This window comes from Cyprinodon variegatus, unplaced genomic scaffold, assembly GCF_000732505.1.
Source record: "Cyprinodon variegatus isolate N-32 unplaced genomic scaffold, C_variegatus-1.0 Scaffold16, whole genome shotgun sequence".
Lineage (NCBI taxonomy): Eukaryota > Metazoa > Chordata > Actinopteri > Cyprinodontiformes > Cyprinodontidae > Cyprinodon > Cyprinodon variegatus.
The window spans coordinates 1,199,309-1,219,376 of record NW_015150469.1 but is presented as its reverse complement, the minus strand read 5'-3'; the positions used below and the strand labels follow the sequence as shown (position 1 = coordinate 1,219,376).

Genomic DNA, 20,068 nt, shown 5'->3' with positions numbered 1-20,068 from the left:
TATATGTATGTTTATGTATATGTGGTCATGCATATGGGGTTTTTAGGCAATGTGAAAAGAAAGTTCTAGACAGTGCCACATTCAGTTTTTTCTCCCTGTAGAAAACCAAGCTCATTGTGAAATGCTTGGCGTGGCTACTGTGTGGGAAAGTGAATAAATGTCAAGGGGGCAGATGGCCAGGCAGGCACTCAAAGCATGTGCTAAAAAATTTGGATTTTCCTTCACTTGGCTTGGCTTAACTCTCCAAGTCCAGTCTTCCGGAAAATACCCAGGGTGTCTGTGGTACCCCCAGATTTAGTCATGGAACACTTTGAGAAGACAAATGGAGTCAATGTCAAAAAACAGTCCATCTTCCATGTTCAGCCACTTTCGATTACGCTTTTTGTAGACACGCCAAAGAGCAGAAGAGAGCAAAAGGGCCCTAACTCAAAGAGCATTTTCTCCAGAACAGCCTCAGGCGTCCAAAGTGGCAGTTTTCAGTTCAAAACTGCTCTAAGAGATTTTCCACACTTATTCACATATTTTCCATGCTGCGAAAGTCTTTCACTTTTCTACCTGGATTTCCAAAACAAACCATCTGTCTTTTACTTTCCTTTTTTTTATTAACCACAACATAAACCACACAGGGAAAAACAATCCAATCAATGGAGATCATCCAATTTTTTATTAGGACCAAAAAATATTATGGTGTTGTTGTATATACTGTCGGGTAAAGATCCAGGATTCAAATCCCCTCTCCTTGCGCATCCCAAACGTGCGCTGCTGCACAGTGAGCTCATTTTTTAAGAAACCAGTTGGAGATGATAAAAGCTTTGTTATATGGCAATAAAACATTTAACACCATTGCGACCTAACTGAACTGTTAGTGTAGGGATGAATGGATCCGTATTTTTATTTTGTTTGTAACATTCTGCAACTTGAATCAAGAATAGCCAGACCATGCATTTAATGTTACTTGTTCCTGGCTGATAGTGGACCTGGGTGTGGTCTTCAGCTGCTATTGCCAATCTGCTTCAGAGGAAGATGTGCTTTTTGGTTAAAGATGCTGTGAGGTAAACACCTAAACAGGTGTCTTTCCATCATCTCTTTTCAGATGCCATCAGTGGATTTAAGTTTTTTCCCCTGACCATTCTCTGGACTCCTGAGAAATGGTGTGTGTGTGGAAATGGAAATAGATCAGCCCGTTTGGTACCCGTTTGGTACCATTCCATGTTTCAAAACACTTGAATCTCTCTTATTCCTCATTCTGTTCCCAATTTGAACTTGCCTTTACACATTAAGGTTTTACACCAACTGAGTAACTGGCTTCCCAAAACCCACCTTACATCCAGACATTGTTCAAAAGTAATTTACCAGGTATATCTATTAACAAAGGGGCTTGTGAGCATTTATACCTTATACTGTTGTTGTGAATGTATCTCTATATATATACAGAGAGTTAAACATGATTGCTGTGTAGTGTTGGAGCTGATTGACTGAGTCTCAGTTAACTCTGTACTAAAAGACACAGCTGCCATTCATATTCTTCACTGCTGTTAGCATTCTGTACCTGTTTAACACATACTACTGCTTCCAGTTCAGGCACATGTTGTGCCTGAACTGGAAGCAGGTGGTCACTGAAGAATGGGAGGTCTAAACTGTATTTATTTTAGAATATATATATATATATATTTATCTGTCTTTTTATTAAACAGGTTCTGTATTTAACAACAATTGAAGCAGTTTTAGTAAATATATTTTCCCTGACCTTAATCTAATATAACAATTGACTGGAACCCGGCTAGATACAATGAATAAACAATAAAATAAGATGTCAAAATAAAATAGACATCTTAATAAAAAATAATAAAAATAAGCAACATGATCCTCTTTAATGCTTTGAAAATAAGTTCAAGGCTTTCTGTATGTTATGTTTTTTTTTTTTTCAAATTTAACATAAAACACGACATCTTAAAGTCAATGCCCAGTAGGAACGTGACTCCTCCCATTTTAGTAAAATTGTTCTCTGGGCTAAAAGAGAGCAGAAGGTTTGTAGGGATTTTATATTAAACACACGCATGTTTTAATTAAAACACAAAAGGCGCATAGAAAGTAGTTTAGTTATACCGGTAAATCAAATGCCTGAATTACTGTACGACTTTGTAGAAGGCACTTAAATTAAAATGTAGATTAGAGAGAAAGATGTTACAACAATGTAAGGGCATTTGAAATGCCATATATTTGGACAAACCTAACACATTTGTATATGTGTCACAAAAGTAGACCGTTGTCTACACTGGTCACAAGTGGAATCAAACTTATCCCTAATTTAATTAAATCTGGTTTTAGCATTATCCACCTTGAACTGGATAGATGTGTTAAGTAATTAAGAGTATATTCCATCAGTTATCTTCTAAAAGGTTTTATCTTAAATTTAACATATCTTTCCCATTTTTCCTTTAGCAACTGTGATGTAACTTAACTCATAATAAAACCCTTATTCACGATCAAATATGTAATCTAAAATAGATAAAGATGGAAGCCATCAGTCTTCAAGGCAATAAAGTTCCTGAGGTTTAAATACCTGACGTGAGAGCAGAGAGGAATCTTAGCCACCAAATGTTCAAATGAGCCAAAACATTTTCACAGAAAAGCTCCTTCATCAATGTTCTTCCAGATCTAACCCATATGTTGAAGGTCTTGTCCATGAGTGATTGCAAAAACATACAGTGTGTAGGAGGGGATGCGATAAAAGACAACTCAGACAATTTTAAGTGTCTTCTAAACTGATACATTTGAGTGAACGAATAACAATTTGATTTGTGGTGAAGCTGGAGGTGGTTTTGCTAAATTTAGCACATGACAAAGACAGCAATGAAGAATGTTTCACTGATACCTTTTCTAGTGTTACCAGTAATGGTAGACTGGTGTGACCTTTTATCCAGTATAGCATTGAAAACTTCGAAGTGCTAAGCACAATTCTAGGCTCTTCTAGGTTTTTTTTGTTCCTTTCAGATAAAAAGAAATAAAATAACTTAGATTATTCAAGAAAGATTTGGTCAGAAATATTGGAAAACACTGAATAAGAGAAAAGAACTTGGGAAATGCTTTTATTTTTATATTTGTTCTACAGTAGTAGCCATTCAAAATGTCCCCACTTTCCTTGATGGGCGGGCCCCTACAACTCCTTTCTAAACATCAATACTTCAGTGAAATACTATTCAAATACTATTCAGTGAAAGGGAGGAGTCAGAGTAAACAATATGCAAGAGGGGGTCACTCCAGTGGCTGGAAGTTGGAGGGATATTGCTGGGAGTTTCAGGGAAGTGGGCTGCCATTCGGTTGGGAAGGGCCATTTTGAATGGCTGCTACTGTACCTCCAAAAGAGGTAAAAACTCCATGATGATAAAGAAATGATGATTTGATTTGTATATTTCCCTGTGGGCCTTTGCAACTCTGTCTCAGATACCCAGATATCCAAACTTATGTAGCTTATTTTGAACAGGGCATAAGTAAGTATACAAAATACTCCCTGCTGTTCTTTATAGTTATTTCCTGGCACTTCCCAAAACCCACCTTACATCCAGATATTGTTTCAAGAGTCAAAAGTGTTAGATTATTTAACATATTCCAATGCCTGTATTTAAAGCAAATCATTTTTTTTTTTTTTTTTTATCAGGGGTCTGCGAGGGGAAATATCTTCTCTTTCATTGTATATGTATATGGCTATAATGCTCTTCAGTGGGGAAAAAGATGAGCTTCTGTTCATGCCATCACCATCATGCTGTTAAAAGAGAGCATTGTGTGTGGAAATTCAAAAAGTTGAGTGCAGTCCAGTGTCTCTGCTTATGTGACACATCGGCTCTGCCTCCAAGATGTTTTTCACAGATTGTCCTTGCAGCTGTATCAGAGGGTTTATGAGCAAAGTGGGCGATATGGAGGCCCCTGAAGGATTCTTGTCACGCCTCCGTTGACAGGATTTGAATGTCCCCGAAATGTTGCCAGAGTGGGATTGTCTATGTGTAATAGTGTCTGGCTTACAAATGTATTAGTGAAATGGCCTAAATCTATTATGGGTGTTTGATTTGAATAATCCTGATAGCAGATGGTCTGTTTCTGTGCTCATTTCAAGCATTAGAGGCTAAAACTGTTCCCACGCTTCTGATTCTGCTAGTTCCTAGAAATCTCAGCTTAGACGGAAGATAAACGAACCGCTGGATGTAAACCTGGATGGCTATTCTCCAATCTAATAAAAAAATTGTTAAAAAGCCATTTGGGTTTAATCTAAAATATTTTTTTACATAAATTATGTATATCTGCTTCTTTGTTTTTCAGAATGTACCTCTAAAATCATTTCAATCAATCTATCCAAATAAGTTAAGTTAATAAACTAATTACTTTTCAGTACTTGACATGTCACAATCCACTCTATGTGGTCTGACTCATTCCAGAAAGTTTAGCTTATATATTATTTACAGGAACCATGTACATTAAGGGACATTGCTGTAAATGCAGCAGATGTTTTGACTAGACACTTCCTAAGTAACTAGTTGAATTTCTAACTGTAGGAATGTGTGTCTGACATGCAAGTTCTTGCACCTGCATGTCTTTAAGGTTGTATTCTCAGTTGGCCTTCGTTCCACTGCAGATGAGCTGCTAGTTGAGCTGTGGGCTGGTAAAGTCCGCGTGGGGTTGAGTTCAAACAGTTACTGAGAGCTCTTTATCTTTACTGACAGATAACTTTAACACCACAGGCGTGACTTGCCCCCACAAGACTTGGAGTAAAGGTCAAACTTGTATCTGAACTTGAGTGGAGCAGCAAAGTGAGGAATGTTAGCTTTAAGATTTGGAGCGCAAATATCGACTCCCCCATCATTGTCGGTTTGTGCCCAGATGGCATCCAGCATGTCCAGATCATAGCTCATCCCAAGGGAGTGGGAAGCAGGAGATGATCACACCAATGCTTGTCTGGCCGGCACAACTGAAAAGAATTTGTTTAGTCAGCGGTTTCCTTTCGTCAATGGACCGGGAGTGTTGTTGTACGGGTGTTCACTCAGGGGAGAGAGGATTTGGGGGGGATAGGTTGAGTTATTTATTAGCCGGAGCTGTATAAATGGGAAAACTTCCATGAAAGACTATGGTGGAAATAGGAACTGGCAGCTCATGCCAACTGGAAATGCTTGGGGTGGCATTCTGCCCGGGTCTTATCGAAACGAGAATGTTGGCCGTCTGGGCGTTAAGATGGTGAGAGCTGTGCTCAGGTCAGGCGGCACAGTGAACTTTATCAAGATGATCAGATATGAGAGTGGCTGGCTGAGCTTTGTGCCTACTCATGAATGTCTGGTATTTTATACCACAGGATGTTTTTTCTCATTGCTTAACTAATTGTTTGTGATTAATTGTTTGTATCCATTTCTTTTCAAACAATAAAAAGAAATCAACATTTGTTGAGGCGGTTCTTTGAGTTGTTTTATGAGGTGCAGAGATGGCCAGTTTTAGCAATAAGCAAGATAAAGGAATGTCTCCTAAATATGTTTGTTTGCCCCTAAGAGAGTTGATGGCCAGAATGCGGGATAGTTTACCTCCATTTGTGATGTTTGGTTTAGTCTAGTGCTTTAAGAGACCAATCAAGTGGTGGATGTTCAGTCTTACAGATCTATGTGATTACAAAATGTTTTATAGTAAACAAACAGAGTAGGTTGCAGGATTACTATCTTACTGTTTTCGTTTTTTTTCCATGCCAAGGCAGTATTATTTTTTAAGCCTTTCAGTCAAACATCTTAAAGCTCCAGTCAAACTATTCCTGCTGTGCTTAACGACAAGCATTGTCGAATATACTACTATTATCTCTAGCTCTTAAATTAATATGGCTCTGTAATTTAGGCACAACGGCATCCCTCATTAAAAATTACTTTCCACCAAAACTGCAGGACAAAAAAATTCAAAAAACTATACGTAAAATAAATAAGCAGACTAGAAGCTAGTTATCTTTCAGTAAACGTTTTTGTATGATTTTTTCCCCGTTTTTTAAGTTTTGCATTGGAAGAGCTTGATGGATACAGCAAATTTTGAATGAACTGACTAAATTTTGCAATAAGTTTAGACTTAGTAAATTTTTTACTCGCATTACTGATTAGCTGTTTCTGCTAGCCCCCCCACCCCACTGCTGAAGGCAATATAATGCTATACCCAGACATACTCTTCCTGATTACAAAATAATGATGCAGCGGTTAAGGGCTGGGCTCGGTTTTTCCGAAATCTTGTGAAGTAGAAAGGATCTCAGATTTGTGTCAATGCAGCTGCTTGCTTTGGCTTTGTTTCTGTTCACATATGGGCCATCACAATCAACACTGAACATCTGTTGCTTGATTCCACACGGAGATGGGAAAAAGACAAAGCAGAAAACTGGATAACATCTTGGTGCATGTCCACTGAGCAAGCTTGGATAACTTTTTGTTTACATGCAAATTCTTGAGGGAAACTCCAATTGATAATAGATGGTTAAAGTAAACACGTCACAATGCCCTATTTCCTGTCTCCGCTTTTGTTTTTCCCTCCAGCCGCTCTGAGCCCATACTGGGCGTGACCTCTCTCTGTGTGGAGACTTCAACCCCAATAAATCTCTTTGTTTGTCTCAGGTGACTCAGGCCTCCAAGGTGTGGGGAGGGCTCACGCTTCCAGAAGATTTGGAGTCCAAAAAAGATATCCACGCATCTCCAAGTTTACTGGATGACGATGAGGACTTTGCAGCTGATGAAGGTTCAGGAGGTGGGCTCACTAAGGGGATGGGTAACCACAAACCACAGTAACAGCTGCCCTAAATTCACTGCAGTCTTGTTTTCAATATGCTGTTCTTAGTTAGCTCATCCCAAAATTAAATGAAAAACAAGGAAATGTTGCTTTGGGAGTCACAAAGAAACATTTTAAGATTTGAATTCACAAAGAATGTTTTTCTCCTATGAAATGGCACATTTAAGTGAGCAAAATGTCTGTTTTTCTGTCATTTGGGTTAACCCATGACCTCATTCTTACACCTCTGCTTTGTCCTCTAAAGACCGACCCAGTGGAGAAGAGGATGGCAGCACTCCAGAACTTGATACCACAAGTAAGCGTCCACACAAGTGAACGGAAGATTTCGTTTTTGTGTTGTAGATCAATTATTCTTTAAACACCCCTGCATCTGTGATTCTCATTCCTACATCATTCAGCCTGAGTGTGTGTTTCTCTGTGTATATGTGCGGGGAGGATCATGTTTTGGTAGCAGAGTATAGTATTTTTTCTGATTTTACTGTTAAAGTGCGGAAAGTCAAATTTGCTTTTGCAAAAAATGATTGATGTACAAAAAATAAAAGGGTTATTGTCAGGGTTAGAGTATAAAAAATGGTTGAGATAGTCAATGGTCCTTACTTCATATTGCAAGATGAGAATGTGGGTGCGTTTTTCTGAGTGCTGAATGATGAAACCTTCCTTTCTGCTGCACCTTCTCCTCCCTCGTTAGAGTCTGGCCATAACACGGGGCTCATGCTTTGTCTCTGAGACATGAACACCCCCCCCTCCTCTTTTATCTCTTTAAGCTGAGCCAAAGGTGGCAGCAAAATGAAAGATCAAAACATAAAGTGCTGATGAAGTAAGGAGACTTTGTCAGAGCCCGTCTGTTTTCTAACTTGTCCACTCCTTTTCCCTCCTTCTTTTTGTTTGCCTTGGCCTAATGTGTTTATACATGAGAAGCCCTGACTTGGGAATGAACTCGCTCCAAAAAACTTTCAAAACCTTATTTATAATAAATCAATAATAATCATAATAAATCAAACACATGGTGAGAAATTAGATATTTCATCAAAGATAGATTTTAATATCATGCTTTTAAGTCCCGAATTAGATGCAGCTTACTAATGAAACAGTGTAATACAATGATTGGGCTATTGTGATTGGGCTAAAGTGGACTGTAACTACAGTTCAACCCAGGAAGGGCAGTTGAAAGTTGATATTGTTCTACCTTTTATGTTTTATTTATCACTTCAATTTTTGGTTGGCAACATATTGTCAGGCTCAGAACAAGAGGACCCAGTATTCCAGGCAGAAAGACAGTTAGATTGAACAAAATGTTATGTGCAGAAAACAGCAACTGTGTCTAAGGCAGGAAGCTCCGGTCTTAAAGTTCAGTTCCTAGCCCAGAGGATGAGGTAGGTTCCAGCCGGTTGGCTGCCAACAAGACACGCTGAGCGGTACCATAGGGAAAACCAGGACAATGTCAGGAATCAGTTCCAGGTTTATTACACAGGCAGAATCCAGCAGGATCCTGGGGACAGGTCAGGCAAACAGATCAGAACGGGGACAGGCAGGTTTAGAGGCAGAACTGGTCAGTATCAGGCAATCAGAAACACTCAGGAACTCTCACCAAAGGCTGGAATAATCTGGCACTGATGACTGGCTGAAGGCTGGTTAAATAGAGACTGAAGCAGGTGGATCAGATGAAGGGTAATGAGAACTGGGTGGAGATAAGCAGGTGAATGAAATGAGTGATCAGGCCAGTCATTAGCGCCAAGATCATGACACATATTTAGGGAGAGATGGCAGAAAAATATTTTTAGCCTTCAGAATCTTTTTTTAACTTGAGTAAAAATATTTGTTTGCGTATTAATGTATCTGGGCACAAAATTTAGGATACTGAATCAAGAAATAAATGTTTAGATTTTTCACCGGTCACAATTTCTTTAAAAAATAATAATAATAGTTCAGTAATATTACGGTAGTACTTTCATATTGAAATAGTCTAGATGTTCTGCTGATGTGTTATTTTTGAATAGATGAAAAAAAATTAGGTCTGACCTTAAGGGCTATTACACTGTTTTTACTGAGATAGGTATGCATATGAAACTGTGCACAGCAACAGGGAAAATGTGGAATGAGAGGTAAAATATTTTCATGAATTTGGGAGCGCTTCTCCAGAGTTGATTGAGGCCAGATTCTGTGCATAAGGAGTCATCGCACCCAGACTATAACTAGATCTGGGCTATTAATATCGTGTTCCTTATGTCAAACCACTTTTGAACCAGATTCAACATCAGAGCTAAGGAGAAGGACCTGGAATTTTTGCATTTCATTTGGAAAACAATGTCACAGAGTTTGAAGGAGGAATAAATCTGTTTCATTGAGTGCTTTTCAATCAACTTTTTCTAATACAAATTTTGAAGTATCGCAGCAGATAAGCTTGATGGAAATGGCAAAACTTGAATAATCTAAAATAATTTTTTGTGCTCGCTTGAGGTGGTTTGCATTTCCTTTTTTTTATTTTAAAAGTTCGCTTAAAAGAAAAATGTTTAAGAACTTCTATAAATTTGTCATTTCACTTTTTTTTGTTCTTCAAAAAACATTCAAGAAAAACACTTTTCCACAATCTTCTAATTATTTAACAGGTACCTTTAAAGTTCTAAGATGACCTTTGCCTACAAAAGTCAACCCGTTTGGATGTGATCTGTTTTTAGAGAGAAGAATCATATCCATTTCTGTGATAAATGTGAAAATAACAGTTATAATCCATTAAGAAGGAAATTGAATCAAAAGAAAATAAAAAAACAAGCTATTCAGCACATATTACAAAAACATGGGCAATGGGAAAAAGTATTGCAGATGCTGGACCAGCTGAGCTCCAGTCACAGCCTTTCCTGACTCTAAATCTGTGAGATATTGCATAAAATTATGACTTTTTTGATGGTGAATAAGACTTAACATCAAAAAGGATTCAATGTTCATACTCTCAGCCTGAATGAAACTAAATGACCCTGGAGGGTCATATACAGTATTTAAGAAAAAGGCCTGGTCATTCCATACCTCCTTTTTCATTTCCTGGCACTTTAAGCTTTCAAAGCTGATTACATCATGGTGGTTTGATTGTTTTGTTAGCTGTACTGAAAGCTGACATCAGAATAGGGGCTCATAGCGTCATGTGCCTGGCTTTCAGAAACAGCTTTGCATTTAGGCCTTGCATAAATATGATCAGTTTAAGGAGCACAGGAAATTTTAGCCTGTCGTTAATGAGGAGGGTACTGACAATTTGATAATGTAACAGATGAGAATAGTAAGTTGCAGACTGTTTTTAGTCCTTCAGCAGGGGAAACAAACACCAACAGTGACAGAATAAGAGCTGCATCTTTCTTGTAGACTTACCTTTTTTTAAACATTTTTATTTTTTAGCATTTTGCAGTAAGCTGAGCTCACATTAATAGGTGATTTTCTCTGCTATTCTCAGATTGGCAGATAGTAGTGTAGATAGAAGTGAATGTACAAAGCATATTTATAGTTAACAAAGACATTTTCTGTGAATTTCTCTTAAATTATTGTAATTTCTGCCCAAATGTGATTAAAAGTTGTGTTATGATGAGATAAAAAGAAGGTCGAGATGCAGGACGGATAAAAGTTCTTATCTCAAGGGTGATTTGCAGACTTTCATTCTCCACAGTGTGTTCACTGCGCTATGATTGGAAGAGGCAGAATATTTCCATATATAGATCTGAGCTGCAAAAGTCCTGGGAAGGAAACTCAGCTTCCGGTGCTGAATGTGGAATAATTTGCTGAGCAGCTCTGTCCACGCTGCCCACCCAAACCTCTGCCTTCCTTCCTTTTGCAATCCTTTAAAACAGGAGCGGCTACGTCGGCCCCCATTATGCTAGGTTTCCTGTCGTGTGACTGTTTGATGAGGCTTAAGGCATGTCCATTTCCTCTTTTGCCTGTCCAAATCAGTGCAAAACATCTGGGATTTTAACTCACCAAAACAAGACCTATTTTCAACCATCCTTTGTCTATTGTTGCTATCAGTCCAACGTAATCACACTCTGCCATCTCCTCTAGAAAGTCGAGAGTAGTGTCTCATGTCCTTATAACCTTTCATCCTAACCTCCGCTCTGAGAACCCAAAGACATTTCTGGAGGATGGCACAGGCCCGTATGGTCTGTGAGAGCCTTCTCTTGTTCTTTGGACTCTCCGAAGGACTTTCCCACTGCACTAATAATGTTGGCCATTATTGTTGGAAATTCAAGACACAGAGGTCATGTCCACTTATTTGCAGTGGTTCCCAAAGTAAGTCCCCAAATGGGAGCCAAGTGCAATTGCAGAGGGTTTGTATTAGACAAGAATTGAATAAATTGCCCATTTTGAAGGATATATTTTTAAAAGTTAAGGCAATGACCATTAAATGTGCTAGTTATGTTATATGGCTATACACAAAACACCAGAAATGATTCAATTTTGATGAAATAAAGTTGTACACAAAGCGTGTATCCTGATATTTAGGCTTTTTTGAGCCTAAATAGAATTCAAGCATCAGGCACCATGAGCAGACATAAACAGACATAGCGCCATCTGCTGGCAATATAGAGGAACCATCAGAAAGCAAGCTAGCAACAACTAATTAGAGCCTAACTGTCCTGCAATGCCTTGTGGTAAAGTTACAGCTCAGTGTGGTTGAAGACCAACCAATACTATTTCAAAAACGTTCTAGTCAATCCTCCCCAAAGTCCCCTATCAGATTAAGAAAGACAAACAGAGACACATCTATCTTCCTGTCTGACTGTCTCTCTGTCTGTCTGTAAAAAGTATATAGGCGTCATCCAATACTTCAAAAAGAGTAAGGATGTATCACATTACATCTGATTTAATGTTTAGAAATGATGCAATCAGACACTCATTATGTGCAAGATCTGGTATTATTTGTGTTGCCTTTAAGCCAATTCAATGTAGTTTTCTTTTACTTTTAATGTACTACTACTGAAATGTGACAAATAAATAAACTGGCTTTGCCTTTTGTTAATTCATTCTTTTTCCAATAAAAGCTTTAGGAACCATTCTTAGTAGTGAGAACTGTATATATGTTAGGACAGGGTAAGAACTTCCACCGGCAATATCTACTGTTCACCACATTTTCATCTGATCTCCAAATGGTTCAACTTACTCACGGTGCGCAGAGTTGCCAAAATGTTTACACAAGTAGGACTAGAAATACTTCCCAGGATTATTACTTAACTGGAATATAAGTGAAAATATTGACAGTTAAAAATGACAAATAATTAGCTGATATCAATACTACCATTGATTTCAGCCATGATGGCAATATTAATACCTGATATCTATATCAGCCCAGGTTTTCATAAAGGTGCTGCCCTAAAACAAAGATATAATTTTAGCTTTTTTTGTTGCCTTTTAAAAGATAGGACTTTTAATAAACAGTAAATTAATGGATCTGTTGGTATGGAAGCTGAGAAGCAGAATATTTAACAGGAAGTTTTTCTATGCCTAAACAAGTACTAATTACACCAATTACTTGTGATTCTTGCCGACGAGATGCAATCAAAACAGATTATTCCATTATCTCATTAAGAGAACAAATGTTGCAGCAGGAGCGCAGAAGGTTGTCAAGGTGACGCTGTCTTTGCTGTTCCTCTGGCCAGCCCACAACCAGACCACCCAACCACTTTAGCTGCTGTTCTTTGGCGGGGGTTTTCGTCTCACAGTGGTATTACCTTTATGAGTGCGAGACTGAGGCCGACTCTTGAGCAACAGAGGGATGAATGATGGCAGCTGCAGTTGTTTTGTTTTTCTGCAGTGAGGGCCTCAAGGTGGCTCTACGTTTATTTCAAATGGCTTTCGTCACATGTGTACACATAACCAAGCAGACAAAATAGTGGTGCTGAAGGACACACTTGTGTTTCGTCGTCTCCTCCCTTCACAAACAGCTGATTGCATGCATGAGTATGCATGGTTCAATCCAGCTCAATGGTCTTAGTCACTGATGTGAGTCTTATGACTGAACCCAGCTCCATCATCCTTCTCTCTGTTGTGCCAACAAGAAATGAGTTACCTTGGAGTTGTTCAGTGTGCCACTCCTCATGAGGATAGAAATGTTTGGGCAGCCAGCACAGATGGTTGGATACATTTTTCTTCAGCTGCAGATTTAAGTCTCCTAGATCTAGGTTTTATGTTTTGCATAATGATCTATGCAACACTTCACACTAAAGACAGAGCACAGATTAGAGTTTATGGCTTGGCTCTCAGTCATACTGTTGTTTTCCAAAATGTGGCTGAAGCGTAACAGTTGATCAGTGGCTTCCTGTTTAAACACAAGGGAATATCCAAATAGAATAATGTATCTCCTGAGGGTTATATTCCCTAAAACCATGGGTTATGTTTTAAGCGAATCTCTGTGAAGCTGTTATAAGACGTTAGACCTGCTGTTGTGAAAGTGTTTACTTATATTATCTATTTAACCACGGTGAATGTTTATGGACTAAAATCTGGCTGTTTCAGTCTGATTTTAGCCATTTCAACTGATGCTATTTTTATACTCAAATACAATGGTCTGCACTCCCACGGGAAAATGTCCTTGTGTTTGTCACTCTTCTGCAGCCACAAAGCATCTGTGTTACATTAAATAATGTCAGCTCATCCTGCCTGCTGCTTCAATCCCCCTGATTAGCTGCAGCTCCTCAGCCACTAGGGTTTCTTTTGAATACTGTACTGTGCAAGACCAAGACAATCCCAGGAACAGATCATTTACAACAGATGGCATGTGACAGAATCCAAAAGGTTCATCCACCTTTGGCAGGCTGCATTCACACCGAACATGTTATGAGCGTCAAGAAGGCGCCAAACTCCTCATTGTGGATGCTTATGTTCATTAAAGTCAGATGTGCAACATTAAGAATGTTTTTGGTGCCCTTGATGTACGTTGAGAAGGGTGTGTGCAGACACTTCTTGCTGGTCTCTTGTGTTTAGTTGCAGATGCAATGAAGATGATTTATTTACTCTGATTAATGGGAAAAAGGTTGTTTTAAAGATGTTTTGAAGTGCACTTCAAAATGGCTACCATGCAGTTATCCAGGATTGTGATCCTACTTTGAATTCGGTAGACTGTCACTGGGAGTCCAGTAAAGACATCTTCAATCTTGTCAATTACTCTTGGATTTACCGCACCGTCTGTAGCAGCTGGAGGTGAATAGTGTTGTTTAGTTTGTAACATCTGCAAGTACCAGAATATACAATCAAACATATTTCATTGGTAAGTTTTATTTTATTTTGCCATAATCAAGGAATAAAATATTTTAGTGGAATAATCAGAGCACTCTCACTTTAGTTTTTACATGAAAAAAAATGTTTCCATGTTAACCTAGTGAAGTGCAGCGCCTTTAAATGTATTTATTCTTGTTCCTTTTAGTTTAGTTTTATGCTGACAGCTCTACAGGAGCAGAGATCATGGCTCGAATGCAGCGACTGTCTTCCTGCCAGCTCCTAGCATCAGATTCTCTGAGATTTCCCAGCAGTTGAGTCTGACACTTTGGAGATGCTTCAAACATTTTAAGGCTTGGAAGCTCAAAACGTGCTTTGCCCAATGCTCAAAATCATTGAAGATGCGCTGCGCCGTGCGACAAAATGCTCTGTATGATCTCTTGACCTTCCTTGATGCGCATCCACCGTAGATTTTGCATGTAAACTGGCTCTCCCCAATGTTCAAAGCGTGTTCGTATGAATGCAGAATTATGGTGTTTAAAAGTACATAGTTGCGTTATGTGCCTATACCTAAAAGATCAAAATAAAGTTGATTATTATGATATAAGGCTATGTACTCCATGTGTCCGTCCTGATAGTGTTCTGATCGTCCCGAACCTCGGCACCTGGCACCATGAACAGACGTGGCACTGTCAACAGGCAGTACTGCTGAACTAGAGCCAGATGGTGGCCGTTAATGCAAGCTACTAGATAACTCAGAATCGTGCCGACCATGTTGTAATACCACATGGTAAACCGACTCATGGGCATACACAGGGCCTATCTTTAACAGGGGGAAGATGGGGCTTAATAGTATGACTAAGACGAGTAGCACTATTAGCAAGGACATGTACCCACGTGTCTATCTACTTCGCAGCCACATCAGAAAACTTCCTGAGCTTTAGCTCCAGTTTTAATGTAATCCAACGCTCTTTCTTTTGAAATCAAATCATCTTGTTGCACCTTTTTTTTTTCTCAACTACATTGAGCTCCACAGTCGCTCACCTCCAGTGTTGTAATCCTGTTCACATGATCTTGCTGTGGTAAATATACACAGAAAGGCTATATTTAGAAAAAAGAACAAAGCTTAGAATGCAAGCCGGATACAACCAAAGTGAGTTGTTGCTGGTACTATATATATACCTTATGGTGGTATTTGTGCACAGAAGTCAGTTTCCAGTTGGAAATACAACTTAAAAAAGGCGATGAATGTCCTTGCAGCATCACTGATTTGTTACATTCAGAAATGGTAGCCCTATGAACACATAAATCCCTGACGAGAATTAATAAAACTGATATTCCTTCCATTCCCTGGCTCTTCTAATGCTCCTATAATGAAAAGACAGCTCTATATCATCAGACTTTGAAGTATGATCGGTTCATTAGCTCTAATTAGCTTGGCCTTCTGTTCTTTTGGAGAGGCCGTATTTTCTGTCATCCTTTCCCTTGATGAGCTTGAAGCGTCTGCCATTTAGTTTCTTCGGTTTAACAGTCTCCCCTTTACTTGCCTTTTGCACTGAGCTGCTATAGATACAGTCAATATATAGTAAGAGTTAGGGTGTATTTTTTTTCAACTCATTTCAAAATCTGTCATTAATGAGCTTCAGGTGCCATATGGTTTGCTGCATGTGCAGTCATGAAACAGCTGGATTCAACAACAAATGAGCTGCTGTTTATTGAGGTCTACTGAAGTTTATGGAATAGAGTGCTGGAGTCCAGGCTGGAGCCCAAAATCTGTCTGTAATGTGGTCCATTAATATAGTTTCTAAAAAAAAAAATGTATCAAATGATGCTTGTAGTCGCGATATAACACTGTCCTTTGTGCAAATTGTCCCATCCATGTTCCAGAACGACTCCAAGTCCTCTTTAGTTTAGGTTTTATAGCCTGGTTCAGTGGTGCGAGTGGAAGATCCAATGAGTCACCATAAAACAAAGAAGGCTCATTGTTGCTTGTTCCATTGCAGAGAATTCTGATGGCACTGAGTTCTTCCACAGGAAAAGGAAAACAGGAAGGACTCATCCTTCTGAAGCGGCACCATCTCTGGGTGGATGTCTGCGTCAGGTAGAAGAAATGTACAAAAAGATCAGCAGGATGGGGTCTTGTTTGTTGATTCAGACCATGGCTGTCCTGCAACCTTTCCTCTTAGTTCCTGGTGTGATCTAGACAGACACTCGGTCTACAGAAGCCATTGTTCCCTTAAGCATGGATGGTAGTGATTACTCCGACTGTCATTTATCTGTGTTGCACTTGGTACTTTTATGTTTTGTTGATAAAAGTTACATTTCTTTATCTGATTGTCTTTTTCTGTTTTCTCTCTTTGTTTCCTCTGCCTGGCTAACTTTGATCACTCCTTTCTTTGTCTTGCTTTGCTCTTTACAATTCCCTTTTTGGCTGCTTTTTGTGCTCTGTCAATCCCTGTCTTACCCTCCTGTTGCTTGCTTTCTGCTTCCTTCCTTTACTTTTAGCTAATACCCGGCAGTTGGAGTCTTGGTATCTGAGAAACATACAGAGCCCAAATGAGCCGGAATACAGTAAGTCTTCAAGCACTTCTTTCCCCCTTCTTTCTTGTTTTGGCAGACTCTGCTGTCACCTGCTCCTCTCAGTTATGCTCACATTTCCAAACACACTTAGATAACATTTCAGGAAAGATTGAGCTCGGGCATGTTACGCTTTGTATCTGCTGACTGTATTTTTCCGAGCACTTTTCTCTCTCCCTCTCAATGATTCTTAATGCCAATGGAAAAATGATGGGAGATGTTCCATCAAGCAAAACGAAGCTTATCACGCTCCAGTGACAGCACCTTCATTACCAGCTGGAAAAGATGTCTTGGAAACTTGCAAAAAATGCACAGCTCCTCGCTTTAATTAGAAAAGTGTGTTGAACAATTTCTTCTTTCTCCCAATATGACAAACCAGCTGTTACTGTGTGCAAAAAAAAAAAATGTGGGCAGTAGTTGGTTTGATTCTGATTGTGACTCTGCAAGCTGTGGGAGAGCACACAGAGGCCAGCTTAATGGTAAAGGCAAGATTCATCTCCAAAGAGCCTCCCAGAGGGCACAGATTGGGCCTGGAGACACTTTTTTGGCCGTGAACCAGTACAAGAGTTAAATAGTAGGCGTCTTGTCTGCAGAAATGGAGCTAAGGCAGAACCAGCTGGTAAATTGGTATACAAAGATGCACAGGCTATGACTGATTTTATGACTTTCAGGTTTTGTAATGTATTTTCCTGATGATAAAGATTGTATTTCATGTATTATATTGAGAAATATCTGATGCATTCAGAATACTTTATTATCGCCCTCCAGTTATGTGGCTGTGTAATTATTTCCGTTAAGAACTGAGGTGATGTCACACTGCATCTGTTGAAGAGCAATGACTGAAGCTTTCTCTCTATTTATTTGAATTCCTGTCTTTTGGATAACATCCACCATTTCTCTCTAGGCATTGGGCTACCAGGTGAGGTTTGGACTATTAAGTTTATGGTTGACTTAATAGGGTAGCGATGTAATCAGATAATTTACTTAAGATTAATTGTCAATTAATGGTTTGTGAGATTAAAAGTAGATCCATCGGATTAATTGATAATGTCCGCTAAAAAGGAATTTCTCTCAGTGTTGTAATGTTACCAGCGTACGCTAGAGGATGCAATTGATCATTCTTAAGCAGATCATCATTGTTGTTTGCAAATAAAAAAGTAGAAGAAATGTATCTACCCAATGTATGCCTGTAGCACAGTCCGTACGATCAGCTCAGAACCAAAAATGCATAAATAGACCAACATGACTTTTTTCTGTTACCAGTTTGATAAAGTGTACTAAACAACATAATCTATAAGGTTAATAACAACTTTTCTGAGATAATAAATGTGTTTATATCATTTTTATTGTATTATTCATCTGAACCAGATTTGCTCTAGAAATGCAATCCTTTCCCTGCTTCTGGCAGCATTTTTTGGCTTTGGATATGTAAATAACTGTTGTCATTTTTGGTTTTATTTCATCATAGCTACATAGTATACAGTATGTAATCTAAAAAACAAAACAAAAAAAATACAGATAAATGTGTTGCAGTCATATTTTGCAGGTAAAGTTATTATTCTATACAATGTAGTTTAGTATGATTTACTTTAAATATATAATAACCGCATAAGCATTGAATAAATGTCTTAAGTTATTACCTAAATAACCCCCATTTAGGCGTGCTGCATAGCAGAGCAGCCTATCTTCTGGAGAGCAAGGATGTGATTATAGATATGTGGAGGGTATAATGCAACAATTTTGTAACATGATAGAAAATACATGCTAGGAATTGGCATGATAGATGGGGAAGGCTTTTGTGAACTGATGCACTTTATAGAACCAAGTTTTAAAAATTCTCTGAGAGCAACCAGAACTTCCCCTTTAAAAGCGCTGCTAGCAGCACAATGTCTTTCCAAACACTGGTTGCTGCATTACAATTAAAACAGAGAGCTTGTCACAGTTAGCATCCACTTAATTGAAACGAAATTACAAATATGTCCCATTTACACTACCCTCTTGAAACCGTGCCGAGATCGGTCCAAGCATGGTAACCGAGATAACTGTTGAGTGTAAATGACATGCACACCGTGCCAGACACAACTGAACCGTGCTAAAGTGGTACTAGTTCATCAGTAGAGCTCACGTTGTTCTGTTCTAGCTTCGTCCCCAGATAATAAAGGGCGCCTGAGCAGACCGCGTCATCTCCTTATGCTACGTTAAGACCGGAAGCAGCAGAAGCAGCTAGTTTACATGCAAAAGCAAAGGTTGATGTGCATCAAGGCGAGGCAAAAGGTAGTCATAGGTAGTGATCAGGTCTAATTAAGCTAACAGTTATCTGATTTTCTATTATTGTATGTTTTTCAATGCAGTTTTTAACGTGATCTTAGAAATTCTACATATTGCTCCCTCTTTAAATGGTTTTACTGTTGCAGTGGGTGCTAGCTTCGGGGTTAAAGGTCAAGCTCTGTGTGGTTGAACTTTAAAGGCCCAACTCTGCTTGCTGCTCAATCATTTCTTTGTCTTCTGCATTGGCCTCCCTGTGTTTGGGGGGGGGGAGTTCAACAATGCTTCCATTGTTCTACAGAAAAACTTTAATAGCTAAAATAAAAGGGTATAATGCTAGTTTTATTTTTACTTTTTCTTTCTTTCTCAGTTCTCTCTGCAAACGGACAGTTTTGTCATTTTTTAAACAGTATTTGGGCTCAACTGAGGAATATTTAGCCTAAAACAGAGGAATCTTGGAGAATAGGTCTTGGAGTGAAAGTGCCGCTCATTAGCCACGGGGCACATCCTGGCGCTTCAATCAAAGGAACGCAATCATGCTCATCACCCTGTGGCGGTAGGCTCAGAGACGGTGGGAGCTATGAACCACTGTTGACCTGGCAGCAAGTACCCACCCAAATGATTAGATTATATGTGGGTCAAATAAGATTCTTTTGTGAGTAACTTTGATGTTTTCCGTTTTCCTGGCCAATGTTTAGGGTGACCTAGAGTTTCTATAAATCTTAATAATTGCCGCCTGAGGTGAAACACCTCCAGATTGTGCAGAAACTCATAGTTCTGTTGATATATGTTGACCTCAGTGTTTTCACAGGCAGAGCACTGTTTACTTTTTCATAAATTTCGCTTTTTCTTCTCCTGGAATGAGATTTCTTGAAGAGGTAATGCTGTATGGGAAGAAAATGGAGCTTAATAATGTCCAATGAACCAGTCTGACTTTGAAGCATGCAACCACCTTATTATAGAAGTTAAATTAAAGGTGATATTTGGTTATTTCCAGCTAGATCTGTGAAAATTGGATCTAAAATTTTGGATTTATTTAAAAAAAAAATCATTTGAAGTTAAAGACTCATTTAACAGCTCTCACATTAGGTGTCTTTGTCTTTTTTTCACAATTTAGTAGGAAATAGTAGTCTGTAATTTAGTATTTCAAATGTGGCATTTACATTTAGGTGACATCCAAGGATTTCTCAGTGGATGTTAAATGAGCCATTTGTACGCTGAACGAAATAAATCAGCAACTGCAACAGTA

The 20,068-nt window shown here is 38.8% G+C and overlaps 1 protein-coding gene across 20 annotated transcripts in view; it reads left to right on the top strand.

Annotated features, from left to right (window-relative positions):
* hspg2 (heparan sulfate proteoglycan 2) overlaps positions 1-20,068 on the top strand; it is a 170,952-nt gene that overhangs the window by 47,253 nt on the left and 103,631 nt on the right. For 18 of the 20 annotated variants that reach the window (XM_015385775.1, XM_015385869.1, XM_015385758.1 and 15 more), the window contains exons 2-4: positions 6,618-6,747; positions 7,034-7,084; positions 16,483-16,548. In XM_015385775.1, coding sequence (XP_015241261.1) covers positions 6,618-6,747; positions 7,034-7,084; positions 16,483-16,548 — 247 coding nt within the window. The remainder of the gene's footprint in view (positions 1-6,617; positions 6,748-7,033; positions 7,085-16,482; positions 16,549-20,068) is intronic. The other 2 variants (XM_015385818.1, XM_015385905.1) reach the window with 1 other exon arrangement.